This window comes from Phalaenopsis equestris, unplaced genomic scaffold (assembly GCF_001263595.1).
Source record: "Phalaenopsis equestris unplaced genomic scaffold, ASM126359v1 Scaffold000030, whole genome shotgun sequence".
Taxonomy (NCBI): domain Eukaryota; kingdom Viridiplantae; phylum Streptophyta; class Magnoliopsida; order Asparagales; family Orchidaceae; genus Phalaenopsis; species Phalaenopsis equestris.
In genome coordinates this window covers 958,163-970,755 of record NW_018164472.1, presented here as the reverse complement: position 1 = coordinate 970,755, position 12,593 = coordinate 958,163, and the positions used below count along the sequence as shown (strand labels likewise).

Sequence of the window (12,593 nt, the reverse complement as noted above, 5' to 3'; positions counted from 1 at the left end):
ATGTATATTTTATTTTTAAAAAATCGTAATAATATTATTTTGATGTGATATTAAAAATTTGAGTGATGTGTTTGTAAACAAGTTTATATGTGAGATTATCTGAAAGTGTATGAGTTGTGTAGAAATAAATTGGAAGGATTTTTTGAAGAAAATTATTTTCAAAATTTTTTTAAAGTTCAATGCGAGTCATTATGATTGTTGAGTGTTAGTAAACTTAGGATAGTAAGGTGATATTAATGTTTTATAATTATACGAAGATTCAGTATAAATAAAAAAAAAAAGGGCTGAATAGAAATTTTTACATGGAAAACTCAAAAGGTTAAAAATTATACTACGTGGTTTGGTTGAAATAATTTAGAGTGCGTTTGGGATAGATTGTGTGTTTCAGAATAAACTGTTTATTCTTAAATGCGCAGGGTTTGACCTGCAGCCTGCGCTTAGTTTAAAAATGCAATTACGTTTTCGGATAAGCAAACAACGCGTGATTCAAACGGTATCGTAGTGTTTTCAAAAATGCCACCGCACTTATAAGCTGTCCCAAACGTGCCCTTAACTATGTTGATGTATGTTACAAGACATTCCTAATCATTGAATAGGTAGAAGAAATGTTACATAAGTGAGAGTTATCGACATAACTTCTGATAGAGTAGCAGAATACTTTAGGGAAGTGGAGGTGATTTAACTGTTGTGAAGAAAGACCGATAGAGGTGTGCAAGAAATTTGATGTCGGCGTTGTCGGCAGCATTGGCCTGATGGCGATGGTCTGTGACGACGACGATGGTGACTTGGAAAAAGAGTTAACAACCAAATCCCTCCGCTTTCCTAATATACTTTGTCAGACCCCGGGTCCAGAAGGCGGTACACCCCAACAATGCTGGGTATATGATGAAATGAAATGAATCTGTTTGTATTCTCAAAGAAAGACTTGCATACAAATTAAACGAGAAAAATAAAATTTATTAATACTGAAAAATTCAATGATACAAATGGACTGAAAATGGTAAACTAGCTGAATCAAAACAAAAATGATAACATGAAACAATTACCCACACAATAAAGAAAAATGCAATAGTTAAAATAAATACCAAAATTGGGACGAACTAAAGAGTCTTCTCTGGTGAAGATGATCCTACTAGTGGCTGAATAAAACCTGCTATGTAAAAATATCAAAGAGTTAGTTTAACAAACACAATAACTAACGGGTATTTATTAAAGTATAAATGATATAACCAATGAGGACGACCACTAGTGCACATACATACATGCATACAGACATACATACATACATACATACATACATCCATACATACATCCATACATACATCCAAACATACATACATCCATACATCCATACATCCATACATACATACATCCATGCATACACACATACATCCATCCATTCATTCATACATACATAAATACATGCATACAATTGTTTTTCATTGACTAGATTCAGTGTAATCGACTCCCACCTAGATATGACATCATCATATAAAGAAAAATCATCTGATAATACCAACATAACTCCTTGTGTGCTACTAGCTGATGGAAGGTTCCACATATTCTGTTGATAAGTTCTCTTGAAGTCAGAGGCCTTGGCTCTGTAGTAGTTATAGGAGGATGAAAATGATGACTCGTATTGTTTTCCCAACGTGGCTGGTAGATACATGACTGGACGCATTACTGATTCATTTGGCGGGAGGTAAGGGGAGGATGATATGGAAGCATATGCTTTATCAGCCTTATCAGCAATCCTTCTAAGCCTGGGATATTCGAGGTCAACAAGTTGACTCTCGATATTAGGGTAGGCTATCTCTGGTTTTGGTGAATTTTATGGAGTTTCTGGGTACCAGGTAAAGACAGTACTCCATTAGATGCTAAATAATCAGCTATTCCGGCTACGTTATACTGGAAACCTGCATAACTTGTATTTGTAAGCCTTGCTACCAAGGCTCATGTGACTAGGAGATTAGATTCTCATGCTTGCCAGTGTTGATACCCATGTGTGAGTACCACAAGTTCCACGTGGTTGTAAAAGTCATGAATATACATCATGATATTTGGTGCAATATACACAAGTTGGGTTCCATGAGAGAGGTCAACCTCCATGGTTCCAACGATTGATACATATACCCAATTTGGGCATTTTGCTTGGCCCATTATATCAAAAGATGTCGCCCCATTGAGGCAAAGGATGAAAGAACACGATTGAACATTAGTTGGAAAAATTAAAGATTTTGTTAAAAAACTTCCGGATCTCGAAATCCCACCATCTCATGCATATATTATCTTAGAAACTGATGGTTGTATGGAAGGATGGGGTGATGTCTGTAAATGGAAGAACTCAAAAAAAGATTCAAAGTCGTCAGAAAGAATTTGTGTCTACGCCAATGGTAATTTCTCAATTATCAAATCTACCATAGATGCAGAAATTTTTGCATGTATGAAAACTATGAATTCTTTAAAGATTCATTATTTGAACAAATCAGATATTACTTTGAGAACTGACTGTCAAGTCATCATCTCCTTCTATCATAAATCAGCCCAAAATAAGCCATCAAGGGTGCGATGGCTATCATTTACTGATTTCATCAACGACTTAAGAATCACCGTCCACTTCGAACATATTGATGAAAGGAACAATATTATTGCCGACTCATTATCAAGGCTAACTTTTGTTCCTGTTGCAGGTGATCTTAGAATTAACTATATATTTTCAGCCGAAGAATGGATCCTTGAAGACGCAATAAAGGGAAGGAAGTATATTCAGAGATTGCATCAAGTGCTGATTTCCAATGGAGAATCAAAACAGACAAAGCTGCATTCGAGGAACGATGGCAGAGGTTCAAAAATGGTCGCCCTTGCAATTCAAGACAAGTCAACGACACTAGCTACATACACTGGGAATTACTGTAGTCATGCTTTGACCACCCCATTAATCTTGATGCTAGAACAAGGTTACAAAGAGCATCAAGTACCATTGAGCAAGAACAAGTCAAAAGGGTTATCGAGGAACTCAACATCCTACACACAATATACGAAACAAAATCTCTATATTGCAAATGCAATACCACAAAAGACAACTCGTACAAAGACCTCGGACCATATGTCTACCGCAATGAATCCGAGCTCAACACACTCATCCACACACTCATGCTGCTGACGGAAAAATGACTCCATAATGTTGTTTAGTGGAAGTAGTGGGCCCATCCCATTACTCAAAGACTGTACTATTATTTTCAAATGTATGTTTTGTAGGGACCACCCACTTATCGTGTGTCCGGTGGAGGTCCTTTCCACCACATGTTTGTCTGATGGAGAATCTTTTCTTCCACCAAATATTTACTTTCCGCCCCTGCTTTTGTCAATCAGTGGACAAGTCGGTTTTGCAGAGCTGGTTTCTGGTTTTATGTCAGCTCTTTCTTCTATATAAGTCAGTCTGCGTTTGAGTAGCAGACATCGGTACACAACCTTTGGTGTCTACTCTCAATTTGTATTAGTGTCTACTCTGTAAGCAATCTTATAAGCAATATATATTTTTTTATATTATTTCCGTCAAAAGTTCTAAGTGACCCCAAGACGGCGATCCTAGATCTATTCTAATCTGGTATCAGAGCCATGTTGGGCTAAACCTTTTCTTCGTATCTCAGGTGAACTAAGTAGAAGTTTTTATGTTTCTATTTATATAATCAACATAATTTGAGTAGGTTCGTTCTTAGTTTTGTTCATGTAATTTTGACATCCTGAGTTGAGGAGGTATGAATACTCTTTAACGTCCTTTTCAGTTTATGCATGCTTATTTCTGGGTTTATAATTTTTGAGGCTGAATACTGTTAGTTATTGATTTAAGATCTACAAATGCATATTAATCAGGACATTGTGTCCTATTAATTCAGTTAGTAACCGTGAGTGCCACGACGAGACTCTGTGGAATGAGCACTGTGGAATTGTAGGGGTGAAAAAAAATTAATAGGGTAGCATTCAGGAACCTGATTATGTTTCATTTTTTATCCTATTTTTAACAACTTGATCTAGATATCTGCTATAAGAAATCATAAATTCATGAATAAGAGTCATACTACTGAGGGCAGGCGAATTTCATGAGATAAAACTAATTAGGAACTTGAAAAGAGTTTTGATTTTATAAGCCGAATCATAAGACTTTGAAAGGATATACCTGAGGTATTTTTCATTGCGTTATTATCTCTCCTTTTATGAACGATTGGGTTCAATCTTCTGCATCTTCTGACTATAAAGCTGCACTGGCTGCAACCAATTCTCTTGAACCACCTGCTTTAGGTTTTGTTAACCTGGCTGAAGCACAACAAAACATTAGTTTTGCTCTTAGTGCTTTAATTAAACAAAACAACACTTTGATTCAACTTGTCCTTAAAGTATTTGATAGACTTCTCAGTCTTGTAGATCATATCAAAATCTTACAGAACGCTTGTAGTAACCAATCAGTTGATTCATTTGTCGAATCCTTGCGAAAACAGATTGAGGGCTTTTCTTTTCTGAAGTCCCTAGAACTTCTAGGATTTCTAAACCAAAAGGTAAACTTTTCGTTTACAAAGATCCCAAATCTATTTTCATTTCTGAAAAATCCAAAAAGAATCAGTAATATGGCTTCCTCATCCTCAACTTGAACTGTTACACTCCCACCAGTCTTAAACAACAAATCCTCTTCCCCTAACCATATATCTAATCTAGATGATCAAATACGAGATTATCGTATGCGATCCCGTATTGCTTATGAAATACAGAGGAGATTACTAAGAAGGCGTTCTTATCTGAGAACACTTGAGAGCCGTATAAATCCTGATCAACAATTACAAATCTCACAGCATAAACGTGCCAACCAAGTTCCTGCAGAGACCCTGTATCAAGATGGTCTTGCAGCATCCCAACATAGAGTTTACCAACACTAGTCTGAAGAAAGGGTGTTTCTTCGACAACAATCTTACCAAAGGCTTGTTTAGGAGGGTATTCAGCATATCCATCTCGGCCTGATTATGGTCAGATTACATGCTTTACATAGTAGGGATGCAGGCACAACTGCACTTGTTGTCCTACGAGATACGCAATGGAGATCTGATGTATCAATCATTGGAACCATAGAGGTTGACCTCTCCCATGGAACCCAACTTGTGTATATTGCACCAAATATCATGATGTATATTCATGACTTTTACAACCACGTGGAACTTGTGGTACTCACACATGGGTATCAACACTGGCAAGCATGAGAATCTAATCTCCTAGTCACATGAGCCTTGGTAGCAAGGCTTACAAATACAAGTTATGCAGGTTTCCGGCATAACGTAGCTGGAATAGCTGATCATTTAGCATCTAATGGAGTACTGGCTTTACCTGGTACAAAGCATACGATTGACCAACTTAAAGGTTTTGACTGGCATTTGAAGCCTACGGAGAATCAAGGAATCCAGATCCTGAGATCCCTCTCGATGCGACAAATGACAGATGAAACTATACGTCTATCATTTTTTGATAACTCACATATCGCTCCACCAGTTCCTTCGGAAGATCTTGATACGAAAGAAACAACATTCATGGCCTACTCTGATGGGCCAATTTTTTATGATTCTGCTTCTGATAATGAGGATGATGAGGACGATCCGTTCTCATTATTCTTGTATTTTAATAAATATAACAATGACACTGAGTCATTGACGAAAGTTGGTGGGAATGAAGACAATCAAAAATATGAGGATGTTGGTGATGAAGACTTAGATGTTAGTGATGAAGGCTTAGCCGAAATGATTAAAAATTACATCAGCTCAAATGAAGAACCTGATGATAATGACTTTAGCCCTGTTGATGATGGAAATGAAAACTATGATGGTAACATTACACTTGAGCCTAGTTATAAACACCCTATTCCTCTCGGAGATTATCCTACTCCATCTCTTGCAATGTTCGAGCAAGAGAAGTACTGTGAAATGCTTGATTATCCTCCACCCAAACCAGAGCCAATTACCAGAACTCCACCTATCCAAAATTCTCCTCCCACTAACCCAGAAACTCCACAAAATTCACCAAAACCAGAGATAGCCTACCCTTATATCGAGAGTCAACTTGCTGACCTCGAATATCCCAGGCTTAGAAGGATGGCTGATAAGGCCCATGCTTCCATATCATCCTCCCCTTACCTCCCGTCAAATGAACCAGTAATGGGTCCAGTCATGTACCCACCAGCCACGTCGGGAAAACAATATGAGCCATCATTTTCATCCTCCTATAACAACTACAGAGCCAAGGCCTCTGACTTCAAGAGAACCTATCAACAGAATATGTGGAACCTTCCATCAGCTAGTAGCACACAAGGAGTTCTACTGGTATTACCAGATGAATTTTCTTTATATGATGATGTCATATCCAGATGGTAGTCGATCACATTGAATCTAGTCAATGACAAATAGTTTGCTAATAATAAGGCTAAGGTCCTATAATGGTTTTGGGCAAACAAAGAGAAAGAAGAGAAGGGGAGGGAGATCGGTGGATGCAAGTAAAGGAGAGGCAAGGTTGTTCGGTGCCCTAGCCCACGCTCGACCCCTCTCTAAATGGTTGCGGGAGACGGTAAACGAGCGAAGAAAACGAAAGCGTCAAGTGCGAGTGCGAAAACAAAAAAGGAAAAGAGCTGCAATTTAGAAAGTCGGTAAAGCAATGAGCAAGGAAGGAAAGCAGACAAAGAGGTAAGAAGAAATTTTGGTTCTTACATACCACACTCTTTAAAAAATTTTGGTTCCCAAATTCATACCTTAGTCCTTGAACATCTACGGGTACTTCGCGAACATGTCTTCTTCAATCTCCCAAGTTAATTCAAGTTCTGACGGGTTCTTCCAAAGCACTCTGATGAAAGGAATTGATCGGCGGCAAAGCTGTCGAACTTCACGTTCCAAGATGTGATATGGTACTTCTTCATAATTTAGGTCTCCTCGAATCACCAATGGCTCGTATCGGATAATATGAGAGACGTAATGCACCAACGCCAAAGTAGAGGGACATGGAAAACAATGCGTACTCCTGCCAATCTTGGAGGAAGTGCCAAACGATATGAAAATTTACTGGCTTTCTCGATGACCTCAAAAGAAACGATGAAACGAGCCTGGAGCTTTCCAGTATGACCAAATCTTGTGACTGCACGCATGGGTGAAACCTTAAAAAAAATGCGATCTTTGACTTTGAATTCAATCTTTCAGTGCCTTAGGTCGAAATACTTTTTCTGACGATCCTGGGCTGTGCGCAGTCGATCTCGGATATGATGAACCTTCTCAGTAGGCCGATCCACTAGTTAAGGTCCAAATATTTGTCTCTCACCATCCTTAAACCAATACAAGGGAGATCTACACTTTTTGGCTAGAAAGTGCTTTGTATGGCGCCATGTATGAAATTTGGAAGATCAAAACTAAATCCTAGGACAACAAACAACATATTTATAATAGGTACCAGTAGTCAGAATAGGAATGAATTAAAATATGAAGGAAATAAATTAGGAAGAGAATAGAAAAAGGCAAGGGATAGAAGAGGAAGGAATAAAAATAGGATAGGAAGAGAAATATGCAAGGAATAAAAATAGGAAAAGAAGAGCAAAAGGCAAGGAATAAAAATAGAAAAAGGAATAGAAATAGGAAATGAATAGAAGAGGAAAAAGCTCCCTCTATGGAAGGGAGTAAAATAAGAAATTGGGAGAGGGAAGGTGTAGCAATTCAAGACCCCATGAAGGCCTATCAGTCAGCCGACCACCCAACAATCCTCGTGTCACAAACTCCATTTACTCTCTACAAAATGTCTTAGTAATCTAAACTCACTAAGAGCTAATGGTATATTAAATATGTTGTTACAGTCACCCTTAAAAAAAACTACTTCAATAAGGATATGACCCATGTATTCTATCTGTGCTATTTGATTGAAGCTCGACAAATATAACATTTATGATTAGAGCCATCAAACTTAGTGATTTGGTCCGCTAATTCCACTATGTCAAAGTTATAGTTGTAACTCTTATATTTCCCAATGCCTTCCTTCTCTTTATGTTATAAATCATGAGATACATTAGATAAAACACAAGCTCTTTATCAGCTAATGTAGATTTGGATTAGTCCCCTAAGACAGACATTCATAACAGATATACCAAGGCCATCTCGTACGAAGCAACCCATGATTATTAACTGATCATTCAGTCAAAGTTGATTCGACTAACCTCGTTAACTTTAGTAGATCACAGATCATGACTATCTGAGTCGATAGGCCAATGAAATCTTGATTCAATTTTGTTATCATCTCCTCTTAATCCACTCTCAGCTCACACTAATAAATTTCTATAATCCAAAATTATAATTGCTACTACTATACATTATATATTTAACGTCCTAACAAATAGTTTTAATTGAAAGTTCTTTCTTATTATCGGGAGGACTAATAAAACAATAGAGGCCTGCACTTATGAAAAATCTCTAATTATTGGTCTAAATTTCTCACAAAATGAGTACAAAATCTTTCGAAATTATTTTACCTGCAATCTAATCTGCTTTCTAAACGTTTAGCCTAGAATATAACAAAAACTCTCTCATCAAGAAGGACCGGGGTGTAAATTTTCGAAGTCCACAAGGTGGTCAAACTCTTCCAAAATTTTATCAGCAAGTGACAGAATCATTAATTGGTCCATTCTACATAAAAAACCTTAGTGTATTTTCAATCCATTTTATTATTACTCAATTTTTGCTCTCCAAGATTTAAATAAAATTGGAAAGTAATTTCCACCAACCTGCTCTTTTGCTGCTTCACTGAAGGCTGGAACGAAGCTGACTCATTTAAAAATGCATTCTCTCTCATAACCGCAGGCTATTAACTAATACAACAATACATAAGATTGCTCAATAAAAAATTAAAAAAGAAAATAAAAAACTGAACCATGCTATTGATAATATAATGAGATATTCAGTCATGAAAAGAAAAAAATCTGTTGAGGATAATTAATAGTTTGATAAGAGCACCAAAATACACAAGTGATTCTGGGATCCAAAAAATATAAGCTTAATCTAATATGTGGATTAAAAGCATAAGCAGAAACTTAACAAGTAAAGGCAGCTTAGTATTAATTGTTAGTCAAAGTTTTCCCATTCATCAGTTATTTTGGTAAATGGCTTTGCAACAGGTGGAGTTAAGCTCCCCATACCCGAATCAAATGTCTGCCATTTTGTGGTAATTGAGGTTCCATTGCTACTGTTGCTGAAGGAATCAGGATTTCTGGCCGCCAGCTTCAGTGCATCAAGCATCTCTACATACTGTTGTATGCGGTGAACCTGAAGACAATTTTTTGTAATGCACAGTAATGAGAGCACGATTTTTACAGTCCACGAAAAACTATTATCGTGAAATGTAAGACAAAATAATAAGATATAAAGATATTTATACATAGCCAACACAGCACACGCCATAAAAAATAGAGGTCCCAACTTTTTTAAGCATTGTAATGAAAATTAAGTAAAAATAACACCTCCCCAATTTTTTTTCCATACACAACTCAATCACCTGCCATTTTAGGGCCCATGTGAGGGTGCTGTGGGCTTTTATAAAAGTGGTTGTAAAGCAATTATGGAAAATATAATTTTTTTTATAAACTTGTAAATATTATGCATGCATACATACATACATACATACATATATACATACATACATACATATATACATACATACATACATATATACATACATACATACATATATACATACATACATACATATATACATATATACATACATATATATATATATATATTGAGGTTGAGGTGTGGATTGAAACCACTCACAACTGGTATTGGCAAAATGTTGAAATCGAATCACACCCTCCTTATTGCTCTGATTGTATGTTTGGTCACAACTCTACTATTTGCTATCGTTTGCATCTTCATCTCAGGTCGAATATCGCTAAAAAATAACCACCTATTATTCCTGTTGAGAAATGTAACCCGATCATCTTCCCAACACCGTAGTCCTGAAGAAGAACAACATACTACAACTACATATCCAGTTGTGTTTATACCACACACTGTTATTGAAGATGACTCACATACATGTCAAGAAGCATGAGAGGGCTCTTTTGATCCAATAACAAATTAGCCAATACAACATGTAGTTGCTTCTAATATTCAACAATATGCACATCGCCAACACACTTTAGAACAAGATCAAATGTGATAATCTTCGGAAGAGGAATGACAAGTCTATTCCAGGAGGAAGAAAAAGAATGGAGGCCGACTCCAGCTCGGGAACATATTAGCTCGGGAACATATTGAATGATATATTGGTTACTATTGGCAATGGCAATCATCTTACCAACTTATTAGCTTGCTCCTTCCTTAGAACCAGAGGAAGAGGCAAAACCAAATTGAGTTGCTCTCTAGCCACCTGATACTATGTATTTCAACATTTTTAGGCTTTTTCTTTATGTCTCTAATGTACTTTTCTGTATTTTCTAGTTTTAGAACCCTTTGTGGTTTTGGTGTGGGCAGGGTGTCATGTTTGGGCCCTCCAACACATTGTATTTGTATCTTTCTTTCTGGTTAATATATTAGCCTTTTTGGGATTTCTAATATATATATATTGAAGAGTGAAACAACGACTTTATTACAACTATCACACTTTAGCAAATCTAGTAATAAAAAATAGTTTTCCACCACAAAACTTTGCAAATAATAGTAAGAAAGCAGTAGCCAAAAGCAGCTATGGTGGCAATCTAAAAAAAATGCAGTGAGAAAGCTGCAAAAAACATACCCTTAGGCTCTGTTTAGGGCAGTAGCAGTTGTAGGAAGGAGCAGCTGTGAAGCTGCTGAAGAAGATGTTCTTCAAAAAACTATGGTGATTATTACAAAAAAATATATTATTCAAAAAATAAGACCGTAACTTTCTAACAGCCACCGCAGCCAGACTTTTTGAGAACACAGATAAAATGCAATTTTGCCAAACAGCCTTAATCTGAGAGTATCATTTTTAGCATATGGGAACATAAAATTTGCATTGTGTGCAGGAATTGAAGGGTTGGCCAGGAAAATAAACATTATCGAGCACAAATGCGCAATCTGCACCTTAATGTTGTCATCATAAGAGGCTGGTGAATGTGTGATGTAAGTACAACAAAACATTGCAATGAAAACCATTCTGCCAACGCTGCTGCTGTTTTTTAATTTTATTTTTCCTTTTCTTTGAATGATCAAAACTCATATAGCCAATTCATTAGAGAAGTATAAATTAAACAAACTAGAATTATCAAAAACTTGTGTCCTCCTTGAAAAAGCTAAAAAAACATAAATTAAGCGGCTTAATTAGTAAGTTAATACCGTGCAAAAAAAAGAGAGAAGAAAAGGCAAAAAGAAATGGTAACGAAAATTCAAAAACAGTATGTATATATATATATATATATATATATATATATATATGAATTTTGGAGTTGTACTTGATCTCTAACAATTCAATTTAATAGAATGAACAAGCAAATGAAAGTAAAGCCCAGTACAGTTAGCAGCAAGGCCACAAGGAGTTTTACTTTAAAGACATCACTTGCAGACTCCACTTATTAAGAGAAAAAACATGCGATTATAAAGTCTTAAACTCAAAATCACTTTGTTTAAAGACCAAAGTTCTCGACAAACATGCTAAAGTGGCATGCGTTACTCAAAAAAGGGTTTTTTAACTCAATTTGAATAAATTAAACCAAGTGAAAGCAATTTAAACAGAATCTGTTGCGTACGGGAAATTGATTCAATAAAAGTTAGGCAATATTCTATTGTCCCAAGCAAGAAGTGACAATGGCCCGCCCTGGGCCTCCTAGAGGTGGCGTACCAGTTACTGTATCTTCTAGCAGTAGTGAAAATTAAACGGGCTGTCAACCCAAGCATTGGCTGGCTTGGGCCAAATGCACTTGGGAAAGTGTGCATTGGGATATTGCAGGCTTGGATTTGGTCAGGTCCTCAACTTTCTAAGGCTAATCAATGAAGAGATTTTTTTTTTAATTGAGGCACAAACTAATTTTATTTTTTAGAGGCGACACAAATTAGAATTTTACCATAAGAAATATAAAATAACAAAGATTTATTAACATAAATCTATTATATATATAAACATTGAAATTTTTAAGGGCAGTCATGGACAATGAAATAAGTTTTGATTACAGAATAAATTGATATCAAAATGGGATCATTCTTAAACTTCTAGATAACATTTAGTTATGTTGGATTCATGCAAAGAAAGTTGATGAGTGCTTCTATCACCACAAATTTCCCTTTAAAATTATAATACTTGCAAGAATTTTTCTTGATTACCTAAAAATGTGGTGAAATAACTGATGACATATTAGGTAAATTTAAGTTCACTCAGTTCACAATCCGAAGAGGAATGTCCTAAAAGTCGTTGTGGTCGAAGGGTTCAAATTCAGACTGATCTTTCAAAAAAATTACAATCCTATGTTGACCTCAATTTTTGTGAGGTCTAGTATTTCTCGTAGGAGTTAGGATCTAGCCTTAGGGGTCTTCCTGCGACTATCTTAGAACCTTAGAAGTGGTGCCCGCCTCGTTTTA

The 12,593-nt window shown here is 36.3% G+C and overlaps 1 protein-coding gene across 6 annotated transcripts in view; it reads right to left on the bottom strand.

Annotated features, from left to right (window-relative positions):
• Positions 1-513: 513 nt before the first annotated feature.
• LOC110018681 (BAG family molecular chaperone regulator 4) overlaps positions 514-12,593 on the bottom strand; it is a 29,346-nt gene continuing 17,266 nt past the window's right edge. The window contains exons 4-6 of one of the 6 annotated variants that reach the window (XM_020716076.1): positions 9,197-9,323; positions 1,086-1,153; positions 514-874 (exon numbers count right to left, since the gene is read on the bottom strand). In XM_020716076.1, the coding sequence (XP_020571735.1) occupies positions 1,101-1,153; positions 9,197-9,323 (180 nt within the window). In that variant the 3' untranslated portion in view covers positions 514-874; positions 1,086-1,100. Of the gene's footprint in view, positions 875-1,085; positions 1,154-8,834; positions 8,870-8,962; positions 9,324-12,593 lie in introns of those variants that run through there. The other 5 variants (XM_020716077.1, XM_020716073.1, XM_020716074.1 and 2 more) reach the window with 5 other exon arrangements.